This window comes from Lithobates pipiens, unplaced genomic scaffold (genome assembly GCF_037356315.1).
Source record: "Lithobates pipiens isolate NorthernLeopardFrog02 unplaced genomic scaffold, aLitPip1_a1.2 Scaffold_18, whole genome shotgun sequence".
NCBI classification, from domain to species: domain Eukaryota; kingdom Metazoa; phylum Chordata; class Amphibia; order Anura; family Ranidae; genus Lithobates; species Lithobates pipiens.
This window is the reverse complement of record NW_027507758.1, coordinates 562,731,570-562,751,522: the sequence shown is the minus strand read 5'-3', so window position 1 is coordinate 562,751,522 and position 19,953 is coordinate 562,731,570. Positions and strand designations below refer to the sequence as shown.

Below are 19,953 nucleotides of genomic sequence, written 5' to 3'. Positions count from 1 at the left end.
ACGTCTCAAGTGCCCTTTCCCTTCTGGACATACCGACAGCTCCATCATTTTTTACTTAACCACAGACTCAGGCCGCATTGGTCCAGATCTTTAACTACCTTTGAATCTCTATGTTCCACTGAAGAACCACAGCGCCATTTGATTTTGCTTACTTATTCACTCTTATACTATGACTGTGCTCAGACGGACCTCCAAACAAGGCAAAAATGGGCTATTGACCTTCAAACGAACTTTACAGATACTGATTGGGATAACATTTTCAGATTTGTCCATAAGGGATCAGTAAACGTTCAAGTTCAGGAAAACTCTTTCAAAATCGCTTCAAGATGGTACAACACACCTCATAAACTGCACCTAATTAACTCCTCTAACACCCAGACATGTTGGAGATGCAACATCAAGGTGGGAACGTTTATCCACATTTGGTGGGCATGCCCAATCCTACAACCTTACTGGTCAGAAGTACACAGGATAATCACTACTGTAACTACTTACCAGTTGGATAAGTCCCCGGCCCAATTTTTATTACATCACTCGCTCATGATACAAATCCTTAGCCATGCACATGGTCAACGCCGCCAGAATGTGCATTTCACGTAGATAGCGCTCCCATAACCCACCGCTCATTCGAGACTGGTTTAACCGTATTAACGCTACAATGACAATGGAGGACCTTATACACCAAGTGAGAGACACTCCTACGAAATTTACAGCTACTTGGTCTTGTTGGATTCACTTCAAGACCACAGACACCTATAAGCACCTCGTACAGGCTTGATTCAATCAGAGGCAATGACAGATCACTTTTACAATATTAAGATCGATCCCTGAGAGACTTCCCCTCCCACATGATCTCTGATCTAACTGGACCCCCTCTAAGAGAAAATTGCAGAGCACCTGTCTGCTCTCTCCACAGATATCTTTAGAAACGGTACTTCCCCTTACTTAACATCCATACCTCCACTCGCCATAAATTCCCTTTTAACCTATACTGATCTTAGACCAAAAAAAATGAAGAATATTTTCAAGAGTTTCCGCTGATAAGATATAAGTTATATTATAAGTATGTTACTGTTCTGCTTTCTGCCATCCATTTCAAGGAAAACATTAAGAGATTGTTCCATGGAAGGGCAGAAAAGTCCAGACTTGGTTATTGATGTTTACACCATAGTCATATATTTGTCTTATGGTACCTTATTTCTTGTAAGCGGCTGCATCCGCATTTACTGTATACCAAATGTGGCCTCATTATCTGTGAATGACTATGTAATGATTTACTCACTTGTTTTTGCTTATAATTTGCAATAAAAATGTTATAAAAAAAATAAATAAAATTGCAGCTCGCTCTCATTACTAGTAAAAAAAAAGAAAAATAATAATAATAATAATAAAAATGCCATAAATCAATAACCTATTTTGTAGGTTCTATAACATTTGTGCAAACCAATCAATAATCGCTTATTGAGATTTTTTTTTTTTTACCAAAAAATATATAGTAGAATACATATCAGCCTAAACTGTGTATTTATTATAGCAAAAAATAAAATATTGTGCTCTTTTCAAAATTTTCACTCTTTTTTGTTTATAGCGCAAAAAATAAAAACCGTAGAGGTGATCAAATACCACCAAAAAAAACTCTACTTGTGGGAAAAAAGGACATCAATTTTGTTTGGGTCGCATGACTGCGCAACATTGCACGATTGCGCAATTATCAGTTAAAGCGACGTAGTGCCATATCGCAAAAAAAGGCCCAGTCAGGGAAGGGGTAAATTCTTCCGGGGCTGAAGTGGTTGATAGATGGTAAGTTGAAAAAATTACTGAATGGCCGCTTTAAGCTGGGTACACACACACGGATCGAAAATTGCCCGGTTCAGCAGGGACCATATGAATTCCAATCTGTGTGTATGCCTTCCAGGCTGAAAGAAGCCGATCATTAAATCAGCTTTTGTCAAACGATGTTGCTGGAAAACATCCTTCAATCAACGGCCTGCATCAAATTGGCTGCAGTGCTGATTAGTGTATTCTGACAGCGTAGGAGTCCCTGCTGTCAGAATACAATAGTACAGCAGGACGGATTCATGAATCCACCTTGCTTGCTGTTGCTTGATTGCTGTTGAATGAAAAAAAGATCCGATTCCCACATTCCACACAATCAAAGTGGATGTGGTCACTCCCTCTCCATCACCGCATTTTGATAGCTGGGAGCCTTCCCCTCCATCAGAATACAATGATCAATGCTGCCGGCTATACCCGGCAGCACTGATCATGTGGAAGAAAACATGACAGGCTGGTTGTACAAAAGTTGATTGATAGGCTCACTTGTGTACAACCAGCTTGCCCATACATGGATCAAAATTCATCCAGTCCCTGCTGAACGTCAATCCATGTATGGCTGCCCTGTGTGTACCCAGCCTAAGCCCTTGTACACACGGTCGGAGAATCTGTCGGAATGAGTCTTATCGGACCGTGTCGTCAGATAATCCGACTGTGTGTGGTATGCATCGGACTGATTCCGTCCGAATCTCCGTCCGACCCAATTTTCCAACATGTTGGAAAGATTTCCCGACCAACTAGGCTGGACGGACCTAATCCGATCATGTGTAGAGCATTTTCATCGGACCAAGTGTCATGCATGCTCAAATCAAATTCCTACATCAAAGCTATTGGCTACTAGCCTGAATGTAGTCCCATCGTAACGAAATTACGTCATCACGTTCTCAAAGATCGGATTTTTCGCCAACTTGGCCCGACCGTGTGTATGCAACAGTTTCGGACACAATCCGTCGGACTAAATCCAACGGGCAAAATACGACGGATTTGGTTGGCAAAATCTCCGACCGTGTGTACGTGGGCTAAGATGGTAAGACTGTTTATCTTACTATTAGTACAGTTTGTGAAAAGAAAGCATTGATCTTGTTAAAGGCTAGCCATCCACCAGTCCTTCAGCCATAGGGCTACAATGTCTGCTACATTTAGCTGAAATGATGATTATTTTAATGTATTAAAAACTTTATTAATGTAGAACAAAAAAATAATGCACCACTGCATTTTTCTCATATGCTGGTTTGATACCATTGCTGAGAACTTTATGGCTTAGGCCCCAAGACTCAATTTAAAAGGTTTAATTACATGGGCTCCAGGACATTGGGAGTTTACTTTGGCTCAACTACTGACTAACTGACAAGAGTAGTAATACCATTGGCTCTTTACTTGCTATTCAGTGGCCAGAGTGGCAAGTGGAGAGGAGAGAGAGAAGGAAGGAGATGGTTGTTGTGCTGTCTCCATCTCCTCTCTCTGGTCACTAAGGACATGTATGACCAGAGGGAGGGGGAGACTTCTAAAAGTTCCCAAATAGGAGTCCTGGAATATAGGAAAGGAAGAGGAAGACTAAACTCCCATATTTGTAATTTTCCATATATTTTTACTTATGCCATTTTTTTACCCACATACCAGTTGTAATAGTTATCGTTAGTAGCCCATGTATTGTCAGGATTGCTGGCCAGTTGACACCACTCTAAATTGGACACCTTAAATTCAAATAGAACAGTGGAATGAATTAACTGGAATTAATATTTACCAGTTCTATGTCTACTGAGGGCCATGGTTTTTAAACAACAGAAAAGAGAAGAGAACACATTGGTATTTAACATGATAGAAACAATTGCACCCAACGTTTATCCCAGAAAACGTGTTACCTACATTAACAAATAATATGTTAAATTACTATTTATGCATATCTTTTTAAAATTACTAACTTACCTATATAATCATTTTTAATGAGCTTTGGGGGAATCTTGTCATTAAAAAGTGAAGGCTGTAATTACTGACCTGAAAATGCTGGCTTCCTGGCTTCCATGCCTACTCTCTGGGTTTGATCTGCTGCCCTAAAGTATGCAGATGAGAACTTCCAACTCCAATTTAAAAACGTATTCCTGTGAAGGGATCTGCTTCCCTCTACTATCTGTATTTGTAAATAGCCTTGATAAAATAATTATATGATAAGTATTACTTCATGTCTCTGGGTTGTTGTATTGAAACCCCAGAAGTGAATAGAGGAAGAGAGTCTGAGATTACATGTTCTGTCCATGACAGAGATGCTGCTGAATCCAGACCAGAAGCATGGATTTATTAGGCAAGTGTTTCTATGTTTAATAGTTTATTATTTATTTTTACAGTGCCTTGAAAAAGTATTTATACCCCTTGACATTTTCCACATTTTGTCATGTTACAACCAAAAACGTAAATATATTTTATTGGAATTTTATTCAATAGATGAACACAACGTGGCACATAACTGAAGTGGAAGGAAAATTATAAATGTTTTTCAATTTTTTTTACAAATAAATATTTTAAAAGTGTGGCGTGCATTTGTATTCAGCTCCCTTTACCCTGATACCCCTAACTAAAATCTAAAAACTAGTGAAACCACTTGCCTTCAGAAGTAACCTACTTAGTAAATATAGTCCACATGTGTGTAATTTAATCTCAATATCAATACAACTGTCCTGTGAAGCCCTCAGAGTTTTTTTTTAGAGAACCTTAGTGAACAAACAGCATCATGAAGACCAATGAACACGCTAGAGAGATCAGGGATAAAGTTGTGGAGAACTTTAAAGCAGGGTTGTGTTATAAAAAAAATATCCCAAGTTTTGAACATCTCATGGAGCACTGTTCAATCCATCATCTGAAAATGGAAAAAGTATGGCACAACTGCAAAGCTACCAAGACATGGCCATCCACCTAAACTGACAGGTCAACAAGTAGAGCATTAATTAGAGAAGCAGCCAAGGGGCCCATGATAACTCTGGAGGAACTGCAGAGATCCACAGCTTAGGTGGTAGAATCTGTGCACAGGACAACTATTAGTCGGGCACTCCACAAATTTGGCCTTTATGGAGGAATGGCAAGAAGAAAGCAATTGTCGAAAGAAAGCCATATTAAGTCCCATTAGCAGTTTGTGAGAACCCACGTGTGGGGCACAGCAAACATGTGGAAGAAGGTGCTCTGGTCAGATGAGACCAAAATTTAACTTTTTGCCCTAAAAGCAAAACAATACGTGTGGCAGAAAACTAACACTGCACATAACCCTAAACACACCATCCCCACCATAAAATATTGTGGTGGTAGCATCTTGTTTTGGGGATGCTTTTCTTCAGCAGGCACAGGGAAGCTGGTCGGAGTTGATGGGAAGTTGGATGGAGCCAAAAACAGGACAATCTTAGAAAAAAACCTGTTAGGGCTAGTTTACACTTGCTTCAAAACATGGCCTCATCGAAGCGCCACCAAAGCCTCATCGAAGCGCCACCGAAGCCTCATCGAAGCCCCACTGAAGCCTCATCAAAGCCCCACTGAAGCCTCATCAAAGCCCCACTGAAGCCTCATCAAAGCCCCACTGAAGCCTCATCAAAGCCCCACTGAAGCCTCATCAAAGCCCCACTGAAGCCTCATCAAAGCCCACTGAAGCCTCATCAAAGCCCACTGAAGCCTCATCAAAGCCCACTGAAGCACCAAGCAAAAGTAAAGTGTAAACAGGACTGTAAGCTAACCATTTTATTTAGTGGCAGGAATTTGGATTAGCTTTCAGAGAGCTTTAACAAAGCCAAAGCCTTGTTTTGAAGCAAACGTAAGCTAACCCTTAATGTGTTAAGAAGCTGAAGCAAGTGTAAATGAGCCCTTAGGGTTTGTTTACACTTGCTTCAAAAAAGGGCTTCAGACAGGCTTTGTTAAAGCTCTCTTAATGCCAGTCAAAGCTCATGTCACTTAATTTAAATGGTTAGCTTACAGTCCTGTTTACAACTTGTGTTTGCTTTGCTTCAAAAATTATACCCCATGCAGCTTTAGTGGTGCTTCAAAGCGTCTTCAAAGCCTCCATAGAAGTCTATGAAAAAGCTTGTTTTGAAGCTCGCTTGAAGTACCTGTGGCTTTTGAGAGGCTTTAATTCAGCTTTAGCTTTGCTTTGTTTTGGAGAAATTGCAGGTGTGAGTTATCAACAAAACACACAGGGCATCTGCCAAGATTCAACAAAGCTTCAAAAGAGCATCACTGAAGCACCACCGAAGCCTCATCGAATCACCACCGAAAAAAAATATATCAGAAAAGCTTGTTGAAGCAGTAGGAGCTTTAATGTGTGTTGAAGCCGAAGCAAGTGTAAATGAGCTCTTAGAGTCTGCGAAAGACTTGAGACTAGCGCAGAGGTTTATCTTCCAGCAGGACAATGACCCTAAAAATACAGCCAAAACTACACTGGAATGGTTTAGATCAAAGCATATTTATGTGTTAGAATGGCCAAGTCCAGACTTAAATCCAATTGAGAATCTGTGGCAAGACTTGAAAATTGCTGTTCACAGACGCTCGCCATCCAATCTTATAAAACTTGAGCTATTTTGCAAAGAAGAATGTGCAAAAATGTCACTCTAGATGTGCAAAGCTGGTAGAGACATCCCCTAAAAGACTTGCAGCTGTAACTGCTGTGAAAGGTGGTTCTACACAATAATGACTTGGGGGGGGAGGGGGGGGGCTGAATACAAATGCACGCCACACTTTTCAGATTTATTTGGAAAAAATTTGGAAACCATTTATCATTTTCCTTCCACTTCACAATTATGTGCCACTTTGTGTTGGTCTATCACATAAAATCCCTATAAAATACATTGGTTGTAACATGACAAAATGTGGAAAATTTCAAGAGGTATGAATACTTTTTCAAGTTATTGTATATACACTGTACATATATGGGCCGCCTTAATGTAACTTACACTAATGGTTTGAATGAGCCCTAACAAAGCACTAATGTCAGGAGGTTAGAATGACAGGTTTTTCACAATGAGTTTAGTCACCTACTTCTTTCTCGATAAGCATACTTTATGTCAATGATGTTAAAAAGCACTGACCAATCCTAGTGGACTTCGGATGAAAGTAAACAGATTGTTAATGACAGAGACAAATTTTAGGAAGGTTTCATCCTCATAGCCCCAACGCCGGCCGAACATCACCAAGTTTATCACATTGTTAACAGCACGTCCAAGAATTGTCGAAGGATTGAACACTTCACCTGGAGATGCAGGGAATAAAGGTTGTTATACGGTAATCCAGCCAAGAGCAAAAATGTTCAAATAATATTTTTACTTATTTTCATAAACATAATAACATCGCAATCTTGATGAAGCCAGGAAAAAGTTAACCCAAAAGAAACATAATATTTTAGCTGTACAGTATAACGGAGAGGCCAAATGTCTTATTTGTATGCCTGCTCAACAGGGATTTTATAGATCTTTCACATTTCTCACTGAACACCACCATTTGGCATTACACATTAGCATTACCTAGGTGTAAAATCTCACCTAGACTCTGAAACAAATTTATTTATTCCAATATTCAAAAATTCTGAAACATTGAATGTCTAATAAGTTTCAGACCATGCAGTGCACATTCAGAAAATGTTCTGCAAAAGCCTGATTGTTCAGAGAGAAGATGTGCCAGCTTTATGGTTAAAACATGGGAGTTATTAATATTTGTCTTTTTACATTAGTACTGGGACTTCTAGGGGTAAAGAATTAGTATTGATATTTACGCATACCAGAAATACAGTTGAAGCTATAATGCCCTGTACACATGGTCGGAAAATATGCGATCGGATCTTGTTGGAAAATCCGATCGTGTGTGGACTCCATCAGACTTTTTCTATCGGAATTTCAGACACACAAAGTTTGAAAGCAGGATCTAAAATTTTCCGACAACAAAATCCGATCGTTTAAATTCCGATCGCGTGTAGACAATTCTGACGGACAAAGTACGCATGCTCAGAATAAATTACGAGACAAAAGCTATTGACTACTGGCCCGTTTATAGTCCCATCGTATGTGTTCTACGTCACCGCGTTCTGAACGATCAAATTTTCCGATAACTTTGTGCGACCGTGTGTATTTAAGGCAAGTTTGGGCCAAAATATGTCAGAAAAAATCTGATGGATTTTGTTGTCGGAATGTCCGACCATTTGTATAGGGCATTACTCTTATATTTGGATTCCCAATTCATATTTGGACACAATTACAATTGGATGAGTTGGACATAATTGGACAAGTGTTTAAAGATTTAGATTCTACCTGTGCTATTTGGGTAAGATGTAATGGCTGCCTTTTTCTTCCCACATACAATTTATAAGATGATTTTTGATTGCTCTAAAGTGGGGGGTTAGCAACCCATGGATTGGGATATACCAGTCAGTTTCAGAAGATGGGTAGTTTGCATCCCTTTCTTGCCAATCCACATATGCAGAGTGGTGCAGGAAAGCCTGCAGCTCTGCATGGAGAGGGTGATCTGGGGTACACACGGGCCCCGGGTAGCAGAAGGAAGGGGTGACTGTGACTGCCTCTGTGGATAACTTGTGTAGAAGATTGAGGGCTTGAGTCCCTTCGTGGTCAGAAATGATGTTACTAGTAAGTTATATTTGATATTTAATATCTCTTAGATATGATTTGGGTTAATGAGAGTTCTTTGACCATGAGTGAAAGTTTGAACACAATAACAAGAATTCATTGGTAAATGGTAAGGAGGCCTAGACTAATACACACAATCTAACTGTAATACAGACAAAGGAAGAAACTCATAGGTTAAATGAATGACAGGATTACGTCTTCACTTTGCTGTTCTATTTTGGGTGTAAGAGCGAGTCTTCATAGGGACTCTGATTGGTACAGTGAGAGGGAGGTCAAAGAGGTCTATGTTCTTATGGTTCCAGTGAGCCATACATCACTTTATTGAACACTTCTACTCATTACCATTCCACTTGCACACATCCTCTTGGCCATTGTAAATGTCTTTATTATTTTTGACACCAATACATTTTTTTTTGCTAATCATGCTTGTATGGTGAGTGAAGTTCCATAGATATGTGCTACCACAGGTTTGGTTGAGCTACTAAAAAACAGGTTTTTATTTCAATTTGTCATTCAATCTCTATACCGTGAGCTTCCATCCTCTCCTCCCACTTTTTTCATTTTTACTCTAATGTTTTTGAGGGTATCCAATCCCCATATGTTAGTATTATTTCACCCCTTTTGACATATTAACCACTTGCTGACCAGCCGCCGGAGTTGTGCTTGGCTGTGCGAATTGCCTCATGTTACGTTGGTAACATATTCGCCCACTATGCGAGTGGCCAGCGGTCGCGATCCCCACCGGCTCCCGTGATCGCTAGGTGCCTAGCCTCCTTTCCCTGTTGAAGCGTAATACTGTGAAACGCAGTGTTGGGTGGAGCTAGCCGACTGGATGTTACCACGCATCAAGCCCCAACCAGCTGGCACGAGCCGCGGCTGTGTTTTTCGTGTTTTAAGTTCCTGCTTGCTGTTTTTAAGATTGCAGTGGTGCTGTATTGTGCCTCGTTTTTTGAATAAATTAACTTTGGTTTTTTAAAACACGTTGCACTACGAAGCCACCCTCTTTCCTTTCATGATGTTCCTATTGAAAGCCTTTTTCCTGTAAACATGGGTTCTGTGAGGCATTGTGGAGGTTGGTATTACTGGCGGAGAAGAGGATCTTGATGGATGCCTATATCGCTGTTTCTACCTGAGTGATCCCCCCTGATTGTGCCCATTAGATCTCCTTAATAGAGATCCGACATCTCTGGTAAGAGGGCCACTCGGCTTCCTATTACCCTTTTGGCTATTGTATGGAACCATGCTGTAACAAAAATATACACTTTGGGGCTGTGTACCTAAGGAGTCATCTTAAAGGACTTTTATACATGTATTAGGGATTTTTATGTGTGTTGTTAAGTATAAGGTTTTTCAGCATATACCTTATTTCATTTTATGTATGCTGATGTTCATGTGTTTATTTGCTTAGTTTTTGTGTTTTGGAACACACTGGTGCAAATTTACATATAATAGTGTACGCAGGTTTCCGTTACATCAGAGGGGGGCGGGGGTCACCCATACGTCATTGGGGAAGCCCCAAGAGACACTGATCATTGTTGCTTTCACTATTCCTATTTGCTATGTGGAGCATGTTTTAAAGATTTATGGACTATTATGTTATTTTGTAACACTTTATATTGTATTAGGAAGTTTCACTGTGTGAATTGTAACATTTCTGTAGGAAGTAGGTTTGTGTATAACAAATCATGTGGGTTGGTTAATCACTCGGTCACAGGGTGTTTTTACTTCATTAGATTATATTTATTTGCTATTATTATTCACTTGAAGGTTATCTTTTCACAAGATATTTATTTATTTTACTCGGTTTATGAGTCACAGAACACATAGTGAAGTATTATTGAGGACTTTAAGTTCACTGACACAGATTTATAGGATTTAGTATTTTTGGTTTATTGGTGGAAATATACACTATATTCAGCGCCACTTGTTCCAGCACTCGTTAAAGGAATACTATACACATTTTATTTTTTAAAGTGGCGGCTTAGAGTTTAGGTTGCTTTTAGCGCAGTGGTGATACACAGGTGATAGGGGGAGAGTTAGTGTATCATTGTTTTACAAGATAAAAGGTTTCCCAATAAGCACTTTCACAAGAACATCCAAAAACCAAGCAATTTGAAAAAGTAAGCGCAAGGTGCAAAGATTTTTGGGAAGGGGGAATGAAAGCAGGGGTTGTTCTTAAACCCTTTTGTTTCAATCTCTAAATCCCATTGATGTCCCCGATGGGGTTGAAGGAAAACTTTTTCTGAGGGGTAGAGTGGTGTCCCAACCTGTTTCTCATAAATGTTTAAAGGCTCTTATTTGCAAATCATGAGGAAGGTCATTGGGTAAGTTTTGACTTATTATTAGACTGAATAAAACTAAAAAAGGTGGTACAGACAATTTTGGATGCAGATTATATATGCATATACCATCTGGAATATTGACCCCCCAAAACCTTATTAACTATGCTAGACATCAAAGAATACAATCTAAATGTCCCCATGTGACAATAAGACTCTCAGTCCCACTGTTGCAACCAGAATTTGATGTCTTATGCACATAAATAGGGCCCCCCAAAAATAATAATTTTGCTAAAAATATACAAAAATCATTAGTGGATACAAACACAACATCACTTACAAACTTACAGGGGAACAGGGGGGTACAGTACAGTGGGTGGGTGGGGCAGGAGGGTACAATACAGGGGGGGGGGGACGGCACAGTACAGTGGTTAGAAGGGTACAACACAGGGGGGAGCAGAGGGCACAGTATACGGGGAGGGTAAATGGTCACAGTACAGATCCTACCTATTCTGGCAGGCTGTCACTGGGCTAAATCTACAACTGAAATGACAACTCCCCATCTACCTTCCCCTCCAAAGTTTCTGGCTCTCTTCCAGGACTTTTCAGGGGTTAAGGGAAAACCCTGAGGCAGAGCATCTTATTAGTGCTGCTGCTTGTGTGGGTGGAATGAGTACTGTGCCAATCACATGGGATAAATAGGAGAAGATGGTCAGCTAGGATTGGCACAGTACACATCCCACCCATACAAGCAGCAGCAATAGTAAGATGCTCCATCTCTGGGTTCTGCCTTAGCCCCTGAAAAAAAAAAATGGGGGTATGGAATGTGTATGAGAAACATGGGGTAGGGTAGGGTAAGGAGGAAAGAGGAAAGGGGAAAGGGGAAGCGGGGGTGGGTATGAGATGGGGGATGGGTAGAGAAGAACTGAAATGAAACTGGGGGGATCCTGGTCTGTATAAGGAAAAAAAGGAGGAGGATTTGTGCTGGCATGAGGGAAGGGGGAGGAGAGGCAAATAGATAGGGGTCAAGGGGACTAGAGAGGGATGGTCAGGGATGGGCATGGGGAATACTGTGGGTTGGTGAGGAATAGCCACAGTGTAATAAAAGCAAATGGGCTGTCTGGCAGGGTTGGTTAAGTGGGAGTGATCTTCATTAACTAGTAAAGAGACAGTTTTGGGGGGTGTGCAGGGTGCGGGATTCCAGTCACCTGCAGTGCTTGTGTATGTGGGGGACACACACTTGCATGAAGGTGAAGTGTCTGCAGAGAAGACTAGGGGGGGAGTGAACTGGAGGGACAAATTCTTGGAAAAAGTGTCAGGAAAATTCCAGACAGCCAGGGAAGAGGCTGTAAATTATCAAAGCTTCTAGATGTCGGCAAACCGTCTGGGAGAAGGGAGAAAGGGATAACAACTTCCTGAGAGAGAGGCAGTGTGACAGGTAGAGATGAATTACATATTTACCGGCCCCTTCTCCCGCTCTCAGTGTTCTGATGCATCCCTCTGTTTTCCAGGAGAGAAAAACAGACAGCACTGGGGAGGGAGGGGGGCGGGGCAGGCACACATGGGGGGGGGGGGGATCATGTGTGGCCCAGACAGGGAGGTGGATCAGTGGGGTGGGGAAATTATAGAAATGATGCCCTGTGTGTCTCTCTCTTCAGCAGCTGAAAGCCAAGCCAAGAGGGAGAGAAACTGAGGGGTGCTTGGGCCAGGTGGATAGGTGGTCCCCCCTGCACATAACCTCAACCTGTAGAATGATTTTCCAGCTTATGAGAAAACAATTTAAGCACCAGTAAATTGATATTGATCATCACTGGGGCAGGCTAACTGAGCAGGTAACTCTTTACACACCCCTTCTAATTAGATCATTTAGGGATTCAGCATAATGATTTTTAAATATAAATTTTATTAAAAAGAGAAAATAGTATGAAATAAAATATTGATGGAAAAGGTATTAAATCAGATAAAAGCAACAGTAAAATACAAGGTATTCAAAGTGAAAACTAAGTAATTGCAACCATGTTTCCTGGTTCCCAAAGAAAGTATTACAGAATGAACACATTAAGTCAAGTGACTGAGGGGTGTGTTGTAAGGTAAGCTGGAGCATTTTATGCTCAGTTGACAAGCCCTCAATGGCCACCATCATGAATACATTTATATTTTCACAAGGAAAGATTTCACAATCCAACAAACAAGATATTTTTCAACAGAAGAAATTATGATTTATTAGAGATCAAATATGATATAGATCTTATGAATATTTCTCTTAGAATAGCTAATGTATTTTATTAGCCTTTTTGGATCTTGTAAGATTAGGCGTGTTTGGTGTCAACCTAATTGATAGCTTCTTAGACGTTCATGTAACCCCTTTTCATGAAAGTAGAAGGAGGACTGCATGTATAAAGTTTTAGATTGCTCTGTGAGACAGGCTTTTGCAGACCTTGCTAGAGGAGCTTTTATAATGCTGCTGCTTGCCATCTACTTTCCATCAACTTTCTCTGCTGTATCGATTGTGGGATTGTGTTCCGTCAAAGGTTTCACTGCCTAAAATGCCTAGAACAGACATGAGATTTAATTTTGAATGCTGTTGTTACTGACTTTTGGAACTTTGGAGAAATAAGGGTGAGATTGTGTTCATTATGACTTCCCCATTCCCTCCATAGTTTGGGGTTTATCACTTTTCATTATTGTCACCACCCCTAAACATCAGGATCAGCAACAGTACTTGCACTTCATATTGCAGGGCTCATAAAGAACATGCCATTTCCAGTTTCAAACCTTACGTTTCAGGTTGGTCTCTGTGCAAAACATATGTATGACAGAACTGATAGGGATCCTTAGGCTCCTTTCACACTGGGGCAGGAGTGGCGTCGGCGGTAAAGCGGCGCTGTTTTTAGTGTCATTTTAGTGGCGGTATGCGGCCACTAGTGGGGCGGTTTAAACCCCCACTAGCACCCAAAAAAGGGGTAAACTGCCCGCAAAGCACCGCTGCACGGCGCTTTGCCGGCGGTATAGCCGCGCTGCCTCATGGATTTCAATGGGTAGGATCGATTTAGGAGCGGTGAATACACCGTTCCTTCACCGCTCCAAAGATGCGGCTAGCTGGACTTTTCACTGCCCTGCTAGCGCACTGCTCCAGTGTGAAAGGCCTCTGGCTTTCACACTGGAGTGAAAGGGGCCAGATTTTTTCAGGCGCTATACAGGCGCTGTAGCGCCTGAAAAACGCCCCAGTGTGAAAGGGGCCTTAGAAGCAAAGGACAATAAATAAAAATCAAGAGAAATCACCTAAGAGTTAATTCTCAAAAACTCCTACCACATCCCATATTGTAACAATTTGGAAAAAAGGATGCCCTTAAAGGGATTGTACGGGTAGGAGTATGAGTAGGGGATAGAAGCAAAAATTACTAGAGTATATACAAACTAATTTTTATTACAAAATGATAATTACAAAATACAATTAAATATTCCTAAAATCATAGAATAGGATATATATGCATATACAGTTGCTTGTTGTTTGGCTCACATATGGACCCAAAAAAGGGATCATGCAGACGATATGATCACAAAAAATCCCAACATGTTTCAGAAATTCAGGGAAATAGGGATAAACTTATTCATTTCCTTCCTCAGGAGTTAAATAGAAGTGACCTGTTATATGTCTGTTAAAAATAAAAATTTTGTATTTCAGTATGATAAAACATACAATGGAGATTATATATGTATATTTACTTAAATTAGCAACAATTGTATAAACATAGCAGAAAAAAAATCAGGTCATAGGATAATACCAAATCTAGCTGGATTCCAGTAAAGAGAATAGATAAACTTTCCTTTCAACAGATGTGCACAATAAGACTCATATGCAGGTTTTTAATTCTGAAAAAAGCGCTCACCTTGTTTCACAGACTACATGTGTGACCGAATCCTGTCTGTGCAGTAGAAAACTGATGCATACAAGGAGTATTTAAGCCAGAATGGGTCAATAGTGATTCATTAATTGGTTTATTAGAGTAAGCTGGAACCAGGTGCAAGCGCTGGGAGATACATAGTAAAATATGTCTGCAACTGATGTGCAAAAATGACTCATCGTTAAGAATGAATATACATTTATTGATACCATTATATATTTTTACTTTTTTGTTAGATTGACGGCTCACTGACTTTACGGCTGTTCCTTTTGAGTTTTGATTTGCTGCTTAATTGTGGACACAGTGCATACCACGGCATACTTTGAAACACAACCCGGAAACACCCCAGTCTAGGATTTTTCAATGTTTACTAGTTAATTAATTAATTGGCTGAATTCTGTTTCTCTGGCACAATACTGCTGTTTAAATATTTTTTGAGACCTAAGGCTCGGTCGCTCTGCAGTGTGGTTTGTGCACTATCCTACAATGGATATTGTAATTGTGAGTATATCTCTTATCCCATGTCCCGATTTGTTCTGCTATGTTTATACAATGGTTGCTATTTTAAGTAAATATACATATATGCTCTCCATTGAAAGTTTTAATCATACTGAAATACAATTTTTTTCTCTTTATCAGACATATAACAGTTCGCTTCTATTTAACCCCTGAGGAAGGAAATTAATATGTTATCCCTATTTCCCTGTATTTCCGAAACATGTTGGGATTTTTTGTGATCATATCGTTTGCATGACCCCTTCTTTTGGAGTCCATATGCGATCCAAACAACAAGTGACTGTATATGCATATATATCCTATTCTATGATTTTAGGAATATTTAATTGTATTTTGTATTACAAATTTGTTTGTTTCTTTTTATATACTCTAGTACTTTTTGCTTATATCCCCTAGAAGCAAAGGACTGTCATTATTTCATGCCAGGATAACTTCCTAATATTTGAAATAACCTGTTGGTAACCTCAAATCTATTTCTGGAGCTAACCTGGACCCCAAAATTGGAAAAAGAAAACATAATTAACATCAAAACAGTCAATTTTGTTTCTAAGGTACCTCCTTAATTCAATACATAAAATCTTTTCTGGTAAAAAAGAAGGTTCTCAGGATTGTGGGCCAGATAAGGTGGGTGAGTAAGACCCCCAAACTGTCCATCGGGAAGGCCATGTAAATTCTAGTTACCATATCATATTGGGAGTAGTTTGGGCTCGGTCGGATTGAAGGGAAGACCTGGACAAACCATCTGCCTTTCAATCTGGGTAAAAAATCCCTAAGATGGTTGACCAAAGAAGAACACCTGAAACAAGGCTTACTATGGAGTTACTCAATCCAAGCAAAAAATGATCACAGATACCAGTTGCTGGGGCTGAGGAGCACACCTGAATGAAGACATTGCTCAAAGGAAATGAACCTCTAATCTCTCACTTCAACTACAGGCAGTGGGAAAAGCTCTCCTCCATTTCAAGTATACAAACACCATATTCTATAATCACCCCAGTAAACGTGTTAGTACTCTAAATTTCATGACAGTCTCACACTGAAATGGTGAAGGGGAAAGAATTTCATAAACATTAAGGAAGACAGCAAAACCCATCATCCACTGGGCAGAGGAGAGAAGAGAATCTAGCTTCTATTTTGCCAATGTACATTAAAGGGATAAAGAGCCACACAGCAGAAGTTCCAAACAGATAGATCTTTAAATAAAGAGAATATAAGCTTTATCAGAGGACTTTCATTTTCTAAGCAACCCATGGGACATCAACAAGCATTTTTTGTGAAGTCCCAAAACAACAAGCTGGAGCCCATCAGGGGGATCCAAAAGAGATTGGATACTATTTCCAAGCAATGAGACTTAAACCCTGTATAAGCATTTTTTCTTATTATTCTACTAGGGGAGGTTATAAGGAGAGCTGCCTCAGAACCTTTGCAGATTGATCCTGGTAGCCCCCTTTTGGCCAAAATGGGTAAAGTTCCCTTTATTCCATCCACTGGTAGAGGAACCTCTGATGATCCTTCTCTGCAGGAAGGATCGCCTTCTACAGCATCAGATTGTTCAACCACACCTGTTGACCTGTATCCTAAATGGAAACCCTTTTAGAGAAAAAGTCTATCAGACAGGGTAATTTCCACACTCCTACATAGTAGTCTATTCCAAGGAACTACCCCCCCCCCCATGGACAAGGAGTTTCATATACTCCCAGTCAAAGGAATTGTTCCTCACTCTGAAGCAAGATACATTAAGACATAGGACAGAAATAAAACTAGATATGGTATTTCACTCTTTTGTCAAAATTCTACATATAATAGAGACCAAATTAGACCCTTCCTTTAAACATGCAAAAATGCATTATTCAATGCATCAAAAGCTCCAGGCACTTCAGAAGATCCAATTCTTTGTGTATGCTTTTCAGTGCACCCAACAAACAAGGAAAAGTTTCATAGTCCACCAGAGCTCAGTGATTACACAGCCATCATTTTGACTTAAACCCCTGCAGAGAAATCCTGTCCTTTCCATGTCAGAACTCACTTCTCAAGAGCGCTTTCAGGATCCCTCTGCAGACTGAATTTTCAAGTGCTTCAAGTCATGGTCACACCCTAGGTAGGCAGAAATATAAGTGTGGGAAACCTCAGATGAGGGAAACCCGGGAGATAAAGCAGCTGCAGGGCAGCAAAGGGCAATACTGGAGTCTGATAAAAATACAAAAGAGTTTATTCAATTCAACAATATGGAGAATAAAAGCATTTACTATGGTCAGATAAAAATGCATAGAAATTGCTCCCGTCACTTAAAAAAGTCCTGCAACAAACAGGTAATATTCTGTATATTATAATGACCACTGAATAGATGCACCAAAGTTGCTACTGGGATGGCTGCTGATCACTGATGGACAATAAATCTCTATTCTAGTAGTGTGGGATTTTATAAACTGTAACCAGTGTAGATGTAACCCCATTTCTCAGTAACCTGAGCCATGCTTTTATTCTCCATATTGTTGAATTGCATAAACTTTTTTGTATTTTTTTATCAGACTCCAGTAATGCCCTTTGCTTGGCTACGGCAGCAACATTTGATCAGTATGAGTGGCATAGGGTCTGTAATAATCCACATAAATGATAGAGCTGCCATTAGTGGACCTGTCACTTTTTTGTTTTGTATCTGCGTCTATATGCATAGGACCATTTTTTATCTGTGCTTGACAGGTTCCTACACCTCTCTCCCTGGCCTCACTGGTTTAAGTTTTTTTGTCTTGTGCTTTCCTTTTCTTTACCTCTGTTGGACTGGTGCGAAGTTAGAATCAAAAACAGTTATGCCATTTACCTTGGGTGAGGAGACTGAGCAGGAGATAAGGGAAGCTTTCCAGAAGAATTCGTCCCAATTTCTCAGGATGAAGAAATCAAAAAACGGTTTTAAGGAACAGAAAACTCCTGACAAAACATCTGAACAGTAAATGCGATGTTTCCTTTTTGAAGATCTATATAGAGCATAGAATGGTCGCTTGTGGACTGTGTGACAGGACAATACCTGCTGAGCGCATCTCCACAATGACAGGTTCCTGCCAAAATGGAAGGAATTGTGTATTAATTATGGCATCTCACTTATGGAATTGATAGTGGAGGAAGAGAAAATTCAGCTGAATCAAGTAACTATAGACCTGTTAGTTTAACTTCTAAAGTTGGGAAGATACTGGAGAGATTAATAAAAGACCACATAGACTAGTTCTTGCAGGGAAAAAATATTTTAAGCAACAGACAGCATGGATTCATGAAAGATAGAAGTTGTCAGACAAACCTGATTTCTTTTTATGAGGAGGTAAGTAAAGCATTGGACAGAGGGGTGGCGGAGGACGTGGTATACTTGGATTTTGCAAAAGCATTCGATACAGTTCCGCACACACGGCTGTGTAAGGTAAAGTCTACAGGTTTGGAAATATCAGTTTGTAAATGGATAGAAAACTGGCTAAAAGGCAGAATTCAGAGAGTACTGGTTAATGATTGTTACTCTGAATGGTGTAAGGTTGGTGTACCCCAAGGTTAAGTGCAGGGACCCTTACTTTTTAATATCTTTATAAATGATATTGGGTCTGGGATCAAAAGTAACATTTCCATCTTTGCAGATGACACCAAGCTATGCAGTGGAATAACGACCTTACAGGAGGTCTCCAATTTACAAGCCAACCTCAATGCACTGTCTAATTGCTAATTATACATTCTAGGGGGAGTACAAACTGGTGGAATCCGTAGTGGAGAAGGATCGGGGGGTTTTGGTAGATCATAAGCTCAATAATAGCATGCAATGCCAAGCTGTGATTTCCACAGCGAGCTAAGTGCTTTCTTGTATTAGGAGAGGTATGGACTCCAGAGAGAGAGATCATTTTGCCCCTGTTCAAATCATTCGTAAGACCTCATCTGAAATATGCAGTTCAGTTTTGGGCACCAGTTCTTAAAAAGGATATTGGGGAACTGGAGAAAGTGCAGAGAAGGGCAACCAAACTGATAAGAGGCATGGAGGAGCTCAGCTATGAGGAAAGATTAGGGAACTGAATTTATTCACTCTTGATAAGGGGAGATATGATCAACATGTCCAACATGTCCAAATATATAAGGGGTCCATATAGTGAACTTGGTGTTGAGTTATTCACTTTACAGTCAAGAAAGAGGACAAGAGGGCACTCTTTACGTCTAGAGGAAAAGAAATTTCATCTCCAAATACGGAAAGGTTTCTTCACAGTAAGAGCTGTGAAAATGTGAAATAGACTCCCTGCAAAGGTGGTTCTGGCCAGCTCAGTAGATTGCTTTAAGAAAGGCCTAGATTATTTCCTAAGTGTACATAATATAACTGGGTACTAACATTTATAGGTAAAGTTGATCCGGGGAAAATCCGATTGCCTCTCGGGGGGATCAGGAAAGAATTTTTTCCCCTGCCTCAGCAAATTGGATCATGCTCTGCTGGGGTTTTTCACCTTCCTCTGGATCAACTCTGGGGATAGAATTGGGTATTAATTTTGTAATGGAAGCCCTTCACATACAGCAAGCTTTCCATAAACCTCATCATCCACAAAGTAGTAGTAAAGTTGAGAGACTTAATGGAATTTTGAAAAACAGATGTGCAAAAATTAAAGCAGAAAGGGATGGGTACAAGCTTTGCCATTAGCCCTATATTATGTACGAACTACCCCTAAACAACCATATGGGCTGTCCCCCTATGAGATTTTATTCGGAGGGTCACCAAAAACATGGCTATATTTTCCCCAACAGTTGCAGGCTTCTCACTCTAGTCTGTTAGAATATGTTCAGATTTTGCAAAGAACATTGAACAAA

At 40.1% G+C, this 19,953-nt stretch overlaps 1 protein-coding gene across 2 annotated transcripts in view; it reads right to left on the bottom strand.

Annotated features, from left to right (window-relative positions):
• The window catches only part of LOC143988992 (cytochrome P450 2G1-like), a 93,118-nt gene that overhangs the window by 38,862 nt on the left and 34,303 nt on the right, over window positions 1–19,953 (bottom strand). For both annotated transcript variants that reach the window (XM_077488975.1, XM_077488974.1), the window contains exon 5: window positions 6,891–7,051. In XM_077488975.1, coding sequence (XP_077345101.1) covers window positions 6,891–7,051 — 161 coding nt within the window. The remainder of the gene's footprint in view (window positions 1–6,890; window positions 7,052–19,953) is intronic.